Below are 19,719 nucleotides of genomic sequence, written 5' to 3'. Positions count from 1 at the left end.
TGATGATATTTTCCATTATGTTAATTGTGTAGCATAATAACTTGTCATTTGCACATGTGCACTAACATGAAGGGTATGACATCCATGTCTAGAGAGTACTCCACACCTTTTAGCTAGGGTAAAGGTGAGAAAATTATATTATATTATTATATAATATGGCTCACGTATTTAAATCAAAGATCGAAGGGTAGGATAAAGTAAACCTAGCGATACTCAATAGTGTAGGCTAAGGGTATCCTTAAGCAACATCTCATTATTTTCACATAGGTGGTGCGAGGATGTTAAGTCAATGGCTCATATAGATAGCATCAACGCATGATGCTGGCTCGTGATCACGAACCTACAACTAAGGTCCTTGGTCTATGGTGATGATTAATCAATTAATTGTTTGCCTAGCAAAGAATGAGTTAGGGTCTACGTTTCCTTACTAACATTTATGTTGGATAAATATGGGTGGTGGATGATGGGCCTAGTGTCAGATATGATGAGTAGTCATGGTGGTGGTGTAATGAGTTAGTTTGCTTTAGATCGAACTATGCTAACCAATACAAACGTATGCATGATTTGTTGTTATTATGCATTTCTTATGTTGAGTGTATTTTATATTTGTATTATCTTACTAGTGATAGTGTTACTTGTTGAGTATTAGACTTATTTGTTTGGCATATATTATAGATTGGCTGTCATTGTGATGGGAGCTTGTAGCTCACCTAGTAGGGCGTTAGGCCTATTTTTATTTTCTTATAGAGTAATATTTTATAGAAATTATTTTTCTCTCTACTTATTATATCTTATTTTTCAGCATGTACTCTTGTATTTAAGTTCTGCACTCATTTCAAATACTACCAATAGACTTATTGTGACCTACAAACTTTATTATTATTTTCTCTATTGTTTTCTTATCTAATGTTAATATCTTACTAGTGCACCTACTCTCCACATAAAACTCTTGTGATTACAACCAAATATAAGAGACACATGACAGATTGAAGATGTTTCAATGTCAATGGGCATCAATATTTTCATACCCTTTAATGAACGAAGGGTGATTTGCACCGAAAGCTCACTTGATTTTCGCTTTGGCAGCCTAGGGTCATTTTTTATTTTTCTTGCACTTGAGGCTTTTTTCTTACTTTTCTTCCAACTTTGCTTTTTTCTGTCATTTAGTGCCTCATTAAATGTTGACATGACACTATAAGAGAGAGAGAGAGAGAAATGACTCATACTCATCTTCTTCATCTTCTACTTCATATGTTGCTTGTAATTATTATTCTTCTTCTTCCCTTTTTCTTCTTTTTCTTGTTCATCATCATATTCTTCTTCTATTTTAATCGCTCTCTAATCTCTAATTTTCTTCTTATACAAGTCTCTAATCGCTCTTTCTACTTCACCACTGAAGTTGTTAAAAGATAATAAAATGTGTATGGAAAAATAATGAAAGTTGTTAAAAGACAACGAAATGTAAATTGTCACCACTATCTCTAATTAATCTGTTACTTTATTAATTAAAAAGTGATTATAGAAACCTATATAGAAAAAAATAAAGAATGATCAATAGAGACTTGTATAGAAAGCGTAGAGAAAATAACAAAAATTATTATTATATTTGTGAAAGTTGTTATTATATTTATGAAAATTGTTAATATGTTTCTTCTTTTTTTTATTTTCTGTTTATTGCTCCTTCTTAATCTACTTCACCACTGAAGTTGTTAAAAGACAACGAAATATGTATAGAAAAAAAATGAAAGTTGTTAAAAGACAATGAAATATAAATTATCACAACTATCTCTAATTAATCTTTTACTTTATTAATTAAATAGCATTTAGAGAGACTTGTATAGAAAAAAAAAAGAATAATTAAGGCATAGAAAAAGAAGAAGAAAAAGAAGAAGAAAAGTAAGAAAGAAGAAAGAAGAAGAAAGAAGAAGCAATAGCAAAAAAAAAGTAGTAGAAGAAGAAAACTATATATTGACAACTTTTGTAAATATAATAATAACTTTGATTGATTTTTAACAACTTTCATTATTTTTTCTATACATTGTAGAATTTATATATTTCACCATTATAATTTACGTAGAAATAAATAATAATCATACAAAGTCATGCTTTTGGTTATTTAACTAATCATAATTATCTTACCCGATTAATCCCTTACTTTATTAATTAAAGAGTGATTAAATAAAATTGTATACAAAAAAAGAAAGAATTATTAAGGGATAGAAGAAGAAGAAACAATAACAGAAAATAAGAAATAGAAGAAAATAAGAAAACATATTAACAACTTTATCAAATATAATAACAACTTTCATTGATTTTTAATAAATTTTATTATTTTTTCTATACATTGCAGAATTTACATACTTTACAATTACAATTTACATAAAAATAAATAATAATCATGTAGAGTCATACTTTCGGTTATTTAACAAATCATAATTATCTCACAACTATCTCTGATTAATCTCTTACTTAATTAAAGAGAGAATAGATAAACTTATATAGAAAGAAGAAATAGAAGAAGAAAACATACTAACAACTTTCGTAAATATAATAATAACTTTCGTTAGTTGTTCTATACGCTTTTTCAAAGTTGTAGAACTTTCTTAAAAAACTGTGAACTATAATAATAACTTTCGTTAGTTGTTCTATACACTTTCTCAAAGTTGTAGAACTTTCTTAAAAAACTGTGAACTATTGTTAGAATTTCATGCTTAAATTACGAATTTCGTACTTAAACTATGAATTTAAGTATGAAGTTCTGATAATAATTTATAGTTTTTTAAGAAAGTTCTACAACTTTGCGAAAATGTATAGAAAAAATAACGAAAGTCGTTATTATATTTGCAAAAGTGTATAGAAAAAATAACGAAAGTCGTTATTATATTTGCAAAAGTTGTTATTATATTTGCGAAAGTTGTTAATATGCTTTTTTTCTTCTTTTTTATAAGTTTATCTATTTGCTCTTTAATTAATAAAGTAAGAGATTAATTAGAGATAGTGGTGAGATAATTATGATTAGTTAAATAACCAAAAGTAGATCTCTACATGATTATTATTTATTTTTATATAAATTATAATTGTAAAATATGTAAATTCTGCAATGTATAGAAAAAATAATAAAATTTGTTAAAAATTAATGAAAGTTGTTATTATATTCGCGAAAGTTGTTAATATGTTTTATTCTTTTCTTCTACTTTTTTTTCTGTTATTGTTTCTTCTTCTATCCCTTAATAATTATTTCTTTTTATCTATACAATTTTATTTAATCACTCTTTAATTAATAAAGTAAGGGATTAATCAACAATAGTGGCAAGATAATTATGATTAGTTAAATAACAAAAAACATGACTCTATATGATTATTATTTATTTCTATGTAAATTATAATAGTGAAATATGTAAATTCTGTAATACATAGAGAAAACAACAAAAGTTGCTAAAAATTAATAAAAGTTATTATTATATTTATGAAAGTTGTAAATATATAGTTTTCTTCTTCTACTACTTTTTTTTGCTATTGCTTCTTCTTTTTCTTCTTTTTCTTCTTTTTCTTCTTCTATGCCTTAATACAAGTCTCTCTAATTGCTCTTTAATTAATAAATTAAAAGATTAATCAGAGATAGTGGTAAAAATTTATATTTCGTTGTCTTTTAACAACTTTTATTTATATATTTTATACACATTTCGTCGTATTTTAATAACTTCAGTGGTGAAGTAGATTAAGAAAAAGAAGCAACAACAAAATATAAGAAGAAGAAGAAATATATTGACAACTTTTATAAATATAATAATAACTTTCACATAATAATAATTTTTGCAAATATAATAATAACTTTTGCAAATATAATAACAACTTTCACAAATATAATAACAACTTTCTTTTTTTTTTTCTATACAAGTCTCTATTTAATCAATCATTTTTTTCTATACAAGTCTTTGTAATCGCTATTTAATTAACAAAGTTATTTTTGTATACATAGTAGTGGGAATTTATATTTCATTACCTTTTAACAACTTTTATTTTTTTTTCTATACATGTTTCGTTATATTTTAACAACTTTAGTAGTGCAATAGATTAAGAACAAAGTAAGATATTAATTAGATATGGTAGTGAGAATTTATATTTCATTATCTTTTAACAACTTTAATTTTTTTCTATACATGTTTCGTTATATTTTAATAACTTAAGTAGTGCAATAGATTAAGAAGAATGAGCAATAACAGAAAATAAGAAAAAAGAAGAAATATATTAATAACTTTCATAAATATAATAACAACTTTCGCAAATATAATAACAACTTTCGTTGTTTTTTCTATACGCTTTCTACACAAGTCTCTATTAATCATTCTCTATTTTTTTTTTCTATACAAGTCTCTATAATTTATTTTTAATTAATAAAGAAAGAGATTAATTAGAGATAGAGGTAAGAATTTATATTTCATTGTCTTTTAACAACTTTCATTATTTTTCTATGCACATTTCGTTATCTTTTAACAATTTCAATGGCGAGGTAGAAAAAGCGATTAGAGACTTATATAAGAAGAAGATTAGATATTAGAGAGCGATTAGAGACTTGTATAAAAATATGATTAAGAGATAAAAAAAATGGATCAGTAGAAGAAGAATTTGATGAAGATGAAGAAGAAGAATAATTACCAGCAACATATGAAGTAGAAGTAGAAGAAGAGTAGAGTCATTTCTCTCCCTCTCTCTCTTATAGTGTCTCATCAATATTTAATGAGGCACTAAATGACCAAAAGGGCAAAGTTGGAAGAAAAGTAAAAAAAAAAGCTTCAAGTGCAAAAAAAGCAAAAAATGACCCTAGACTGTCAAATCGAAAACCAAGTGGCTTTTAGGTGTAAATAACCCATGAACCAATGATTGTAGCCTATAAGACTAAGAAAGCAACATAGCTTCCTTGCCATCTCATCATACTCTGATTTTCTCAACATCAGCATGAACCCCTATCGATAGGATAATATGTCTAAAGTAATCTACTATCCAGTGACCATTAAGGCACTCAAACATCTTCACATATGGGTTGTGTTAGCAAAGTAGTGATAATATCTTTCTATAGTGATTCAAATAGTTTACTTATGTAGGACTATACACAAAATATCATAAAAATTATAAGTATATATCAATGCAATAGAGGTTTAAAAATATTGTCCATGAGTCCTTAGAAGGCTGTCGATGCATTGGGGAGGATGAACAACATCATCAAAAACTCCTAGCATCCATCGTGGGTGTGAAAAATCACCTTGTGCATATTCGATAGGTGTACTTGGATTTAATAGTATTCAGCCCTCAAATCTAACTTGAAGAAGTAGACTAGCCCTAAAAACTTATTGAGCAATTCAATAATTACTAAAATTAAATAGAAACCTTTAATAGTAATAGTGTTTAGTGTGCATTAGTATATACAAAACCACCAAGTATTGTCCTTCTTTCGTACTAGCAACACTAGCAAGGAATACACACTTTAGCTCGAACGAATAATACCACTAACCATCATTTCAGCAACCAATTTAGTGATTTTTTTCCTTTTGGGTGTGTGGATAGAAGTATGGTTGCACATTTGCGAGTCATATACTAGACACGATCACAATTAGAGCTGTCAAAATAATCGAGTCGACTCGAGCTCCGCTTGATAAGGCTCAATCAAGCTCTGCTCGAAAATAGGTTGAGCTGAGCTTGATCTTGAAACTATGCTCAAAATTAAATTCGAGCCAAGCTTGATCCCGAGCCAGCTCGATAAGGCTCAATATATATATATATATATAGAACCATTAGATCAAAAAGATCTAATGGCTTAGCTTCTTTCTCCATACTCCCTAGGTTAGATTAAATGATCTAAAGGCAAAATCGCAAAACCCATTCTTACTCCCACTACTAGCCCAACCGATGCCCGACGCCGACGTCGACGCCAACTGCACTAACTCCGCACGTCGGCACCTTCACACGACGGCACCTCTGCATGCCGATACCTTCACACACACTCATCGACTCTTTCCTCCACGCCGGTACGCAGCATGCCGCTCCACCTCGGCACGTCGCTCCACCTTGCACCTATAGTCTTCCTCGACTCCGGCCATCGTATCTATAGTGGATCTTACTAATCCTCTTCCTCTCTTAGCTCATTGTGCTCTCCATCTTTGGTTGTACGCTTGGAATGGCTTGTACCATCATTAATCTCTCCCACTTAGTGGTATGGGTACTTAATTTTTGTAGGTTTTTTTTATGATTATTAATTTCCCCCTTTTAATTTCGGTGGACATGGGATTTGGTATCGAGGAAGTGGGTAATGGGCTCCTTAGTTGAGAAGAAAAGGCAGGATCTATTTCCATTAGATATAGATGCCTTTTTAATCTTTGTTTAAAGTGCCCTATATTGTTGTAAGTAGGCACAACAAAAAAGGGGATTTTTGGTTATCTAAGATCATTGCAATCATTTGACCCTTGTTTCACGGTGGATTTGGTTACTTTGGATTTAACTTTAGGGTAAAGATAACTAGAGTAGATCCATATAGGACCTTCATGGCACTTGTTCCTCTGTTAGATCCATCTGTTTTTCCTTTTTTTTTCACACTATCTAGTTTTTTTATTCTTACTATGGTAGATCATTTCATTAGAACTCTTATAATATTATCAAATGTTTCAACTTTTTGCAACTTAGAGGTAATGAGATTGATTATAAATCTGTGCAGATGACATATATTTTGTCTTTAAAATCTTACAGATTCTTCATGATGGTCACTTCCAAATATGCCTCTATGCTGAGTGAATTTTTTGGTCAAGACTCACAAATTAATGAGAATCCTCTTGAGACCTAGATATTCTTATAAACAAATTAATTATAACTACTTGTCTTTGAATTTATTCGTATATTCTTATTGATGTACCTGTATGATGCAATTGACCTTTTAGAAAGCATAAAGGAGACAGCTATTGATAAACCATGCTTAAGATACAATAATGCCTTATTAATAAATAATAAAATAAAGAAATAAAATAAAGGGTCCTAAAATTGAATATAAAAAATAATTAAACCTAGTTAAACTAGCCACTAGCCACAGTATCTCACTCAAATAATTATAATTCCATTCCGCCTGAGATATGGTTTAAATATGAAGGTCCAAATCCTACTAATTCAAGCAATTTGCTAGGTTGCTTGGAGAGGGTTGCTATAATAGCTCATCTCCCATTTAATTCTTTGCTACAATTTGCTACACAAAGAGTATTGTTATTGATCGTCACTTTTGATAGATAGTGGAAAGTGGAGGGTTAGTACCAAAGAGGGTATTTAGTTATTTTCTACTAATAAAAGTCATGCTTTGATATATCACACCTTTCTACTATGATAAATTTTATGCATTACTCTTCGTATGACTTGCACTTATATAAAATTTGTTCAAAAAATTCATAAAAAATATTTGATGCATAAATTAGATGTAGAATTAATTTATTATTAAGAACTCAACCAAACACTACCTAAATTAAGATCTCTCTTTAGGAGAGCTTGCTTCCCATGTCTAATACTATTTTGCTTGAGAACTTATATATTTATCATATGATTGGGACTCTGTTTACTATTTCGCTTGAACATTTGTATATTTATTATGTGCTTTATACCATGATTCCGTCGATTGTCCCTTCAAAACTTAATGAGTTATTTATGTACGAACTTTTATAATGAAAAACATATTATACCCATTTATTTAAATATTATTAATTAATATTAACACTACCTAGACTGAGTTTCGACATCTTAGACACATCATTGTACGACATAATTATCAAATTCAACATACATTTTGATCGCTAAACTTTATTATCGTATCCTTTAAACCAGGCTTCTCATGTTACTCTTTGGGTTAATTTAGAAAATAGATCGATTAGCTCCTCTTTATAAATGCTTAAATCATCTTCCAGCCGGGCCATGGAAAACTCTTAATTCATTTGCTTCGTACCTATTTAATTTTAAGAGACTAAGGCTGCAACGATTCTTTCCTCTTTTCATTTGTTAACCGATGAATCCACATTACTCAACAACATTACAAAAACGAAAGTAGTTCCTCATTTTTCTCCCTACCAATATTTAATCAAAACCTCATTCCGATTGATTATTTAGTCAAGGGGAAATGAAATGCCTATTTGCAAGTAGGAATGGCATCAGATAATAAGCGGAGTATTGTCCACACATAATATTCAGTGTAGCATAAGAATTCTTCATCACATGCCATCACACTAGCAAATACACACATAATAACACGCTACATGGGCATCTGGGCTAGTTAGAAAAGCAGACAATTAGCCTAAAAATAAGATAAAAAATTCCTGAAAAACTTAATGAAGATTTGTTATGAACAAGGAGTGGCATCAGATAATAAGCGGAGTATTTGGTCGACACATAAAATTCAGTGTGTAGGATAAGATATCAGCATCACTTGCCACTCTAATGTTGCAAATATATAAATTTTTTCTATCATCAACAACAAATTAATAACGGTCAGACCATTTGGCGCTAAAGCAATACAAAAATGCAATGCGTTGGTAGGCCAACCATTTCATTCTACGCACCCGTTATATCTCCTTGGCTTTAGAAAAAGATAAGATCCAAGAAGAGGGTAACTGATGCGAACCCTTTAATCTAAAATAGAGAATAAAAGCAGCACAATATATTAAGTAAATTAGTTTTAATACCAGCTCAGAAGATGTGTAGCTAATCACAGAGAAATTGATCTCAGATGTCCAGACATATAAATTTTCACCATCTTCATCATAGCAAAAATCGAAAAGCAATTTGGTTTGAGATCAAACGAAAGGTAGATTAAAAAGCATAGATGATAATAATACCCAAGAAAAATCTCTCTCAGATGCGTTTCCTCGAAATGGAGGAAAGCACGGAGATTGCAGACAATCAACACGGCATCAGATTCAGACCGCCCGTCTGCTTCGATTATCGTCATCGAGAGATTAACAAAACGAGATCGGGATCTTTTTAGGTCTTATGATTTGAAGAGAAGGAAGAGGAGAGAATGAAGGGAGCGGATGAAGGGAGGGAGCGGAAGTGAAGAGCCTGGAGATGGAGCAATTGGGTTTGGGGTTTTAAATAGGAGTTTCAAAAGAAACCCTAGAAGCTATGTTGGTATGACTTGGTTGGTCCACTAAAAAGTACTGGGCTTGGGCTCGAGCCCTCGTCAATTTCCCAATTCGCTAGATTTATTTGGGTCAATTTCCAGAGCCCGAGCCCACGTCACTCTACTAAACAACTTGGTTATCTACGGGCATTTCTCTACCACTCCCCGGAGCCTCCGTGGCACCGTCCTCTGCCCATTCTGCTAAATCAACCTATGTAAGACGACTTACAAGATCATTACAAATTGTTATGACTGGTTGATCTACTGTTATGATTAATAGAGAGCTAGGTAAATATTTTTAGTGTAGGAAAAGATTGCGACAAGGGGATCTATTATCACCTTATTTTTTTGTATTGATAATGGATGGTTTACTGAGGGGTTTGGGGGAGGAGGTAAAACAATGGAATTATTAACTTGCAATACGCAGATGATACTCTAATCTTCCTACAAGCAGATGAGCATGAAGTTGGAGTTTTAGAATGTATTGTTTTGAGGCAATATCAGGTTTGAAAATTAATTTCAATAGGAGTTCTTTGATATACATAGGCAGAGATCATGAGAGAGAAAATATTTACGAACTTATTGAACTATAAAATGGGAAAATTTCATAACAAGTATTTGGGGTTGCCCCATCATTGATAGTAAGTTGTGGAAGTATGATTGAATATCAATTATTGAGAAGGTTGAGAAGAGGTCTACAGGCTAGATTCGTAAACTTTATCCTTAGAGAGCGAATTACTCTTGTTAATTTTGTATTGAGTTCCATACCCTTGTATTATTTGTTTTACTTTAACATGCCGAAATGGATGAAAATAAAGGTAGAAAAACTGAGGAGAGCTTTTCTGTGAAAAGGAAGAGAGGAGTCTATAATAGGGTTCTACTTGCAAAGTTGTGGCATATTCTTAACTCTGAAAATCATTTGTGGGCATAGGTTGTTATGCAAAGCTCTGCTTGCAAAGTGGTGGTGGCCTCTTCTTAATTTCGAGAATCAATTATGGCCAAAGGTTGTTATGCAACGATATTATAAAAAAATTGAGGATTTTAAACTAATTAGCTCTCCAAGAGTCTCCCTTATTTGGAGATCGATCTTGCATATTAGCAGACTTTTCCAAATTGGTGCTAGTTGGGTGAAATGGTAAAACAGTAAAGTTTTGGAATCTAGTATGGAGAGTGTAGTATGGCTACCAGATTTCCTAGGCTCTTTGAAATTATATAAGATAATAAAGTAATGGTTAGAAAATTTTGGACTGATTCTAGTTGGAAACTGGGGTACAAATCAACAAAGAAAGGATGAGCAAAAGATGAAGTTGCTAGTGGAGAACAATAATCTAAATCTGACTGATAGGAGTGACAAGATAAATTGGAGGCTTGCGACCAATGAGATAAATATTGTCAAGTCCCTCTGTAGATTTCTAAACAATAGAGGTATTATATTTCCTCACTGTTTTTAGAAAATCTAGAAGTTGAAAGTACCTTTAAAGGTTTGAGCTTTTCTATGACTGATGTGTCAAAATAGAATTTTAATAAAAAAAATAAACTGCAGAAGAGGCATTGGGATGGTAACACTGGTTGTGTTTTGTGTAAAGGATGAGTCTGTGGACCACTTATTTGTGCGTTGTCATTATGTGAAGAAGTTGATTGGCAGAATGGCTTTTGCTACCAGTATAACCAACACTCCTAAGCATGCAGAAGACTAGTTCTTTGACACACATTTAAATCAAAAGAAAGATCTAAAGAATTGGACTCTCATCTAGGTTATGGCTCTCATGTGGAGTGTTTGGTTGGTAAGAAATAGTAGAGTATTTATTGATAAATTCAAAGCTCCTCCCTATTCTTTTGCTGGACAGGGCTATAGGGGGAGAAGGCAATTATGAAGGCTAAAAAGATGACTTACGCAGTAGAGATCAAAGATGACTAAGAGATGGAGGCTTGTCTTTTGGAGGAGGATACTGCATTTTATTTTTACTTGTTCAAAATAATCTAGTTGTCGTCTTAATATCTATGTTTATATTCTTATTATTTATAATTGAAATAGTTTGTTTGGTGGATTGTGATTTACCCTCTATTTGTAGTAGTTCAGATGTTTAGTTTGTTTTGATTGTAAGTATGCTATCTTTTGCTTATCGTGGGCTGGCTAACCCAAATAGATACTTCTTAATTATGGTAGTTTTTATTTTGTCTCAATGAAACAAGGCATCATGTCTTTTGTCGGAAACAAGGAAAAAGAAAAAAAGAAAAAAATCATTACAAATTATTAGCATCTCGAACAAAACCCATCTTTAATGACATTATCTCAAGATTGTGGAACACATTCATTTTGGGAAGACATTGTTTTTGGTGGCATTAGAAAAGTTAGAGGCCTAAAAAATAAGGACTACTGAGATGAAGACTTTATCAAACCTATATTCTCACTAATAAATTGTCACTAGTATCTTGAACTTTGTTCTTAGTTTTACTATGTCTAATCTATCAGATAAGCTTATTTTTAAGCCTACACCCTTTGAATTTTTCTCTGCTAAATCAGCCTTTCACTCTCTCAATAGTAATGACTTTATCAAACCTATATTCTCACTAATAAATTGTCACTAGTATCTTAAACTTTGTTCTTGGTTTTATTGTGTCTAGTCTATCAAATAAGCTTATTTGTAAGCCTACACCACTTGAATTTTTCTTTGCAAAATTAGCCTATCACTCTCTCAATAGTAATGACTGTGAATGCTCACCCTCCTCGAATAGTTAGTTAAAAATGGAAAATTAATCTAGAGTTGCAAATTGATAGTTCCATCAAGTAAAAACATTGTTTTGGAAAAGCCTATCTGAAAGCTCTTCTGATGAAGGTTGTTCTTCATATAGGGTCTTCTCATTTTACATGCCATCTATGTCACTCAGTATAAAAAATATCAACCATCTATTTTTTGGAATATGAATTCGCAAGCATTGTCTAACTTCAAATGCCTCTCCCTAATCTTTTGAGTTTCACTTGACTAAGTTGATTTGAGCTAGCTCTATGAGGTGTTTTAGTTGGTTAATAAGTGGTTAAGTTAGACTCTTATTTATGTGTACTTACTCATACCATTTGAGAGTGAATAGAAGAAAAAAAGACAAAAGAGCATGAGGGTTTCTCTACACACAATAAGGATTTCTAATTAGAGAATTCTTTGGTTGGAATCAAAGTACAAGAATATTTTTCTTCTTCGCATCAACAAGTGTTCTTGCTTTAAGAAGGCTTGGATTTCTCTATTGGAGGTGTTTTTTAAACCTTGTAATTTGAAGCTGCGATTATTGATTATTTTTTCCTTTGAGAAGGGTTTTTCATGTAAATTTAGTATTTTAGCTTTCTTTGGTGCTTGGTGTTGTTAAATTGTATATATTTATTAATTAACATAATTTTTATAGCTTTCATTTGTTATAGATCTCTTAGGTGAGAAAGAGAGCTCATTTCCAACAAGTGGTATCAAAGTTTTTAATGGTGCACACAAAGTGTTTAATAAAATTTCCTAGAAACCTACGAAACTGAACACAAGTAGAAGGAGGAGCTTAAATAATGCCAATTGGAGGACATAGAAGAAAAATGTTCTAGACTTGTTATATTGCAAAGATATGCATGCTATAATAGAAGGTGATGATGTTAAGCCAAAAGTGCTCCAAAATAAGAGAATGGTGATTTTAGTTTGGCCTTAGTAATAGAATATTTAGAAAATTTTGGCTCTGAATTGCTGATTGTGGAATAAGTTTTGACCAATTTGGTGAGGATTCATTTCATAGTTTTCTTGACAATAGTTCTTCATTGACCATTAAGCTATCTAACACAACTCTCCTATTTCTGAGCATGGGGCTGACTATGGAAGATAATAGTAGACAAACTAACCATATATTAATTTTTAAGTTACTAGATGTCAAGAAAGAAAAGAAAATCCAACCTATGAAATCTTAGTGTTGATTCCAAGTTCATAAATCATGCACCATGAATAACATATAGGGTTAACATTGATTAAAAATATAACTTTGCCAACCTAATAGGACTATAGGAGATTTTTAATTTGGTAAATATGGTGATCTTAGAAGTATCCTAGACTTCCAAGTAATAAGGTATATTTTTATATCTTTTAGAACATTTGATACATAAAAGAATTAACCATTACATATCGATAAAATATTTACCTACTAATCAGGTAAGAAAACATGTAAAGTTCTGAGAATCTTTGCTGCCTATGGAGAAAAATTCTAAAATTTTTAGAAAATCTAATAATAAGATAAAAATATGAGAAGACAAGTGGAAACTCTTGAACCGATAATTTGTTGGCTTCATTTGGCAATAATGTCTACCACAATGTAGAGAATAATATATTAGCTAACACATTATTAAAAAAGATAGAAGACTTGTATGAGAGAAAAATTGCAAATAACAAACTTTATGTCTTTAAAATATTTATTAAATTTGAAGTACAAAGAGGGTATACTGATGACGGATCACTTAAATGAAATACAAAGTTTAGTGAATGAACTTGCAACCATGGAGATAGTATTGGATGATGAATTCCAAGCACTTCTACTATGAAATTCTTTTATGAAAAGTTACGAGACATTGGTGGTTACTCTTACAACGACATTGAATGAAGTAGTGACAATGAATATAGTGAAGACTAGTTTTCTTGAGAATGAGTCAAAAAAGAAGTATACGGATTGTTCACACTCATAAATTTTATTTCAAAAAATAGAGGGAGGAGTAAAAGTCATTTTTCTCACAACCATGAGAGCATCTCCAACCGTGGCTCTATATTTGGAGCCCAATATGGAGTCAAAAATGGAGCAAGAGCTCGGTACGCTCCAACACACAGGGCTCCATATATATTAAAATAATAATATAATATATGTTATTATATTAGCTATTTTAAATTACTTAATAGGTTATTTTAGCATTATTATTTTTTAATTAAAAATATATGGTTAGAAAACTCTCATTGAGATCTTTAAAATAAGACTAATATTTAATATTTTTAGAAGTAATTTTAAATTACTAATTTTTTAATTAAACGCATCGAAATTACATTACACAAAATAAATATTGAAATAAGCATTACATGTCATTAACTAAAAATATCAAAAAATTAACCAAATATAATAAAAACAATAGATGTTTAATATTCTGGTAAGTCATTTCCGTAGCCACCGGTTCCGGTTTCGTAGCCATCGATTCTAGTTCCGTAGCCACTGGTTCTAGTCTCGATTTCATTTTTAATGTATTTCATGTTTGATGTATTTCATATTTAATGTATTTTAATATTTAATATTTATATTGGGAATAATTTTAAGTAATTATATTTTAGGACACATAATTTATTAGATTCATTTTAATAAATATTAAAAATTTTAAAATTTAAATTAGCTAAAAAATAATTTAATATTATACTCATTTTAAAGGTCTCGATGAGACCTTTCCAATTGTATTATTTTTGTTAAAAACTGATTATTAAACTAATTATATGCTTAGTTTAACTAACTAAATTATTTAATAAAGGATACAAATAGAATTAAAATTATTGAATGTAATAATTATTAGGCAATTTTAGTATTTTAAAAGGTTGAAATGACAAATGGTGCTGAGCTCCATTTTTATGGTGGGGCTCCAAATTTGGAGCCCCACTATTGCTAGCTCCAAATTTGGAGCTAGTTTTAGAGCCACATTGGAGCTCAATCAGGCTCCAAATTTATAATTTGGAACCCGGTTGGAGTTGCTCTGACAAATCCAAAAGTAGATCCAAGTCAATAAAAGGCATACATTATTACAATTATGATAAATCGGACCACCTAAAGATAGATTGCAAGTTTCCAAAAAAGAATAATGAAAAGAAAAGTGAAGGCAAATAAGAGGATAATAATACTAATAAGGTTTTAGATGAATAATTAATGATATTATCCACTTGTGACGAAACTTATGTTGTCATTGCAAACTAAGACTTGGAATGAATTATTAATAGTGGAGCCTCATGCCATGCTATCATAAGATTGGATTTTTTCACTTCTTACAAAGCGAGAGACTTTGTTTTGTGAATATAGACAATAATGGAGTTGCACAAATTGTGGGCTTGAGTGATATTCATATTGATATTAGTTTAGGCAATAAGCTAGTACTCAAGGATGTGAGACATATTCTAGATCTTTCTTTGAATTTAATCTTTACCTGCAAAATCGGTTTATTAATGGAAATTGAAAGTTACTCAAAGATGCACTTATCTTAGCAAGGGGGAGAAAATATTACTTTACCATATGCAAGCTAAGGTGTACAATGAGTAAATTAATATCATAGAGAAAGAGACGTCTATAGATCTATGGCATAAGCAGTAGTCATATGAACGAGTGATGTCTCTAAGTACTTACAAAGAAAATACTTATTTCCAATATCAAAGGTATACCATTATATTAGTATTTTCATTATATCACAAGAAAACATAATTTATTAGAATTGATGCATTTTGATGTATGTGGGCTCATGAGAAAATAATCTATGAGTGGTATATTTTATGTTGTTTGCTTTACCAGATGCAAGCTAAGGTGTACAATGGGCAAATTAATACCATAGAGAAAGAGACGTCTATAAATCTATGGCATAAGTGGTAGTCACATGAACGAGTGATGTCTCTAAGTACTTACACAAAGAAAATACTCGTTTCCAATATCAAAGGTATACCATTATACTAGTGTTCTCATTATGTCATAAGAAAATATAATTTATTAAAATTGATGCATTCTGATGTATGTGGGCTCATGAGAAAATAATCCATGGGTGGTGCATTTTACTTTGTCACTTTTGTAGATAATGCTTTCAGAAATATGGATATATACAATGAAGCATAAAAATGACGTATTTAACATTTTCAGGCATTTCCATGCAAAAGTTGAAAAGAAAACTAGAAAGCTTTTGAAATTTATTCGAATGAATAATGGTGAAGAATATATAGAGATCCATTTGAAAGCTATTAAAAAAACATGGTATCTGATGTGAGAAGACAGAAAGCAATACCCTCAACATAATAGTGTGATAGAGCGGATCAATCGCCCTATTTGTGAAAAAGTGAGGTGTATGTTGTCACATGCTAAGTTGTCAAAATCACTTTGGAGAGAGGTAATGCAGACCGGATGTTATTTGATAAACTGGTCTCCTTCAAAGCATTTGAATAGTGATTATCTAGAGAAGGTGTGGATTAGTAAAGATGACTCTTTTGAGCACTTAAAAATGTTTTACCTAAACAATATTTTTCTTGAAAAAGTTGACTTCTACTTTAGTGCTATCAACGGTGAGAGGAGGGCTTAATGATCCAAATGCGAAGGAGAGAAACTAAGAGCTAGTTGATGGGCTTAATGGCGGATGTTGGATCATAAATTCTATGGATGTGTAGTGTGTGATTTGAGAGATCTATAATATAGTTCGCATGTGGCCAACACTGTCTCCCCATAATAAATTTCCCTTTCTTGCAAAATATCATAATTATTTATTTATTTAGAAAGTATTTCTCACCATTATTGATCACTTGATTGTAATTAATATAAGAGTACCTAAAAGTTAAGAATAAAAAATACCACCAAAGAAATAGAAGAATATATTATATAGGGGATATTAGCAATATACTTTTAAAAAAGGAGTTATTTGCGTGAGGCTCAGAATTATAATGTTATTATGTTTGTTAAATTGTCTATTTATTTGCTAAATAAGATTTTGATTTGACTGATCTAGTTTCAAGCAGTGGATCATCAATCACTCTAATGTACTCATCACATCTCAAAATCTTATAATATAAACTTAATAAACTAAAATAATTATAAATTAAATAAATAGAATTTAGCAAAAACTTAAAAAGTTTTCCAAATGGTCCCCTCCATTATGGTTATATGGTAACTTATAGATTTAGTTTTCCAAATGGTCCCCTCTATTATGGTTATATTGTAGGTAATCGTCTACATTATGCATTTATATTTCAAATACCTCCTACCACACTGCTACTAAATATTGTGCAACACACAATACTTATTAATGCAGAGGGATATTTGCAAGATATATATATTTAAAGTAGCGGATATTCTGCAAACACGCATAATGGTTTCCAGCGAGATTATAGGAAGGATAATTGAGAACAATGATACTAAATTTGGGTGATCATTTGCACTAAAAGTCAAATTAGTTTTTGATTTTACAACGTCACCCATTCTCTTCCCAACTTTGCAAAACTATTCGTCCTGCTGCTGCGTACTATGAATTCCATAGATTATAATAAAGAAATCCGCATATACAACAATTGTAATCTGATGCTGTATGATTAGATTTGGTTAGTTCAGCAAAGTAAAATAATTTTGATACCAGAGATCATAGCTTTGTTATTGATGCTGATGGCTAAACAAACGTAGTACTCCATGATTTGCAAGCAATACCGTGTCTACTTAAAATCCCAAACACTACTAGGCTGTTAAAGGATTAGATTCCCTTCCATTCTCTGCCGCAACCTTCCCTAATTCCTTCCCTTCCTCCTTTTCCTCCAGCCCTCCACCAAAGAGCTCCTCCATCTCCTCCAAGCTCCTCCCTCTCGTCTCCGGCAAGAAAACATAGAAAAATATCCACCCCAAAACAGCAATCCCAGCATACAAGAAGAAGCTCCCGGCTATAGAAATAGCCTTGTAGAGCGATATGAATGTCATGGTGATGACCCCACTGGTCACCCTATTCATCGCCGTCCCCAAGCTCGCGCCTTGCGCCCTCAGCCGCAGCGGGAAGATCTCCGAGCTGTACACCCACGCGATCGGGCCGAGCCCGATCGAGAACGACCCAACAAACGTCAGCACGGTCGTGATGCACATCGCCGCCGCCCACGTCAGCTTCTCGTCTGGATGTTGATCTATAATGTGAAGTCCAGAGGCCAGAACAATAAGCGAGACCACCATTCCCCCGGCGCTGGCAAGGAGCAGCGGCCGGCGACCGACGCGGTCTAGGAAGAAGGTGGCCACCAAGATGGCTATTGTCTTGGTGAACCCGACGGCCACCGTCGCGCCTAAAGAATTGGTGTTGGATTTGAGCCCGGCCTTCTCGAAAACCCGAGGGCTGTAGAGGACTACGGAATCAATGCCGGAGGCTTGCTGGAAGAATTGAAGGCCGAGCGCGGCGATCAGCACGCGGCGGACGGCGGGGGTGGGCCTGATCAGCAACTCCTTCCAGACTCCTTCCCCGTGGCTATTCTTCGGCACGGCAACGATTTCTTGGTCCGCGGATGTTTCTGGTATTCCAACAGCTTGTTTTATCTCGAGCAATCGGAGCTCGGCCTCGTCGGGCGTTTCGGATGTCTTGGCCAGTACCCGACTGGCCTCGCCGACCCGGCCCTGCATGACGAGCCACCGAGGCGATTCCGGCATGGTGAGGACTCCGACAGCGAGGAACACCGGCGGCACGGCGCCGACGCAGAACATCATGCGCCAGCTCAACCACTCGGGGAGCTTTGCGAAGGCAAAGTTGGAAACATAGCCAAGGAGCACACCGGCGTTGATGAAAACCTCCGGGAAGGAGGTGAGAAACCCGCGGGAGGAGGCCGGCGCGATCTCGGCGGTGTAGACGGGGGCTATCATCAGGGCGTACCCGACGCCGATGCCAGCCACGAAGCGGCCCACCATGAGGAAGGCGTAGTTGGTGGCCAACCCCATCAGGAGGGCGCCGACAAAGAAGATGGCGGCGGCGAGCACGATGGTGTAGCGGCGGCCGATCCAGTCTGACGTCCTTCCGGCAGCTATGGAGCCGATGAGAGAGTAGAGATTTATAATACCGGCAAGGATTTCAATCTGGGTGTCGTTGATCTTGAGGTCGTCTTTGATGAATATGGCGGCGCCGCTCATCACCGCTATATCTAAATTAACAAACAATTCGCATCTGTTAGAACAAGAGACTGCGAAAAATGGTAAGACGGCATGAATAACAATTCAAGGCGATTGTTATGTTTTGTTTTTTTTTTTACCATAACCCAGTAGAATGGATGTCATCGAAGCGAGCATGGCGCAAGCAAAGGCATACTTGTTTCTGGTAGCCTTCTTGGCCTTCTCCATGGGAAGAGGAGGAGGAGGGCTTGAGTTGGGTTGATTTCTCTCGTACGCATCCATTTCTTTGCTATCTTTGGATGAAAGAGTGATATCGGAGTGAGTGTACTCCTCACAGTGGCAATATAGGCCAAAGATTTTGGTGGTTAGATAGTCTTTCAGACAAACAGAGGAAAATTTTCAAGTCAAACACGTGGCGAGAAAAATGAACTAATCATTGACGTCGCTTTACGTTTCGGTTCCTAATTTGATTATCCAATCCAATAGATGGATTCCGGGCCAAAATGCAAGGACGCGGTGGAAGGCTATTGGACGATTTCCTTCATTTATTATTATCCCTCGTATACTTTGTAAGCCGTGCCAGTAATATGTGGTAAGAATTTAAATAAAATACCGTTTTTGCTCTGCCAATTATGGTACTTCATACCATTCGAGTCTCTACCACTACACTAACTAAGGATATCATGTGATTGACTACCATATGCGCTGCATTAGTCACTGGATAAATTTTG

The 19,719-nt window shown here is 33.1% G+C and overlaps 1 protein-coding gene and 2 non-coding genes across 3 annotated transcripts; all 3 read right to left on the bottom strand.

The window, feature by feature from the left end:
* Positions 1–8,164: 8,164 nt before the first annotated feature.
* On the bottom strand, positions 8,165–8,243 carry LOC140787844 (small nucleolar RNA R16). Its single transcript, XR_012108915.1, has one exon. It is a non-coding gene; the product is annotated as a small nucleolar RNA R16 (small nucleolar RNA).
* A 128-nt stretch (positions 8,244–8,371) lies between these two features.
* On the bottom strand, positions 8,372–8,454 carry LOC140787843 (small nucleolar RNA R16). Its single transcript, XR_012108914.1, has one exon. It is a non-coding gene; the product is annotated as a small nucleolar RNA R16 (small nucleolar RNA).
* A 9,029-nt stretch (positions 8,455–17,483) lies between these two features.
* LOC140787479 (polyol transporter 5-like) lies at positions 17,484–19,334 on the bottom strand. The gene is made up of 2 exons (XM_073136409.1): positions 19,129–19,334; positions 17,484–19,020 (listed from the first exon to the last, which is right to left on the bottom strand). The coding sequence occupies exons 1-2, from the start codon at positions 19,268–19,270 to the stop codon at positions 17,591–17,593; spliced, it is 1,572 nt and encodes a 523-aa protein (XP_072992510.1). The 5' UTR covers positions 19,271–19,334; the 3' UTR covers positions 17,484–17,590.
* Between the last annotated feature and the right edge of the window lie 385 nt (positions 19,335–19,719).

Source organism: Typha latifolia, chromosome 4, assembly GCF_019914945.1.
Source record: "Typha latifolia isolate L0001 chromosome 4, TyphaL0001v2, whole genome shotgun sequence".
Lineage (NCBI taxonomy): Eukaryota > Viridiplantae > Streptophyta > Magnoliopsida > Poales > Typhaceae > Typha > Typha latifolia.
This window is presented reverse-complemented; position numbering and strand designations above follow the sequence as displayed.

What these genes read in the sequence shown, in the direction of transcription:
- LOC140787479 (XM_073136409.1), bottom strand. Translation starts at nt 19,270, where the DNA reads ATGGATGCGTACGAGAGAAATCAACCCAACTCAAGCCCTCCTCCTCCT. An exon ending in ATCCATTCTACTGGGTTATG is followed by an intron (nt 19,021 to 19,128) that starts GTAAAAAAAAAA and finishes TTGTTAATTTAG; the next exon opens with ATATAGCGGTGATGAGCGGC.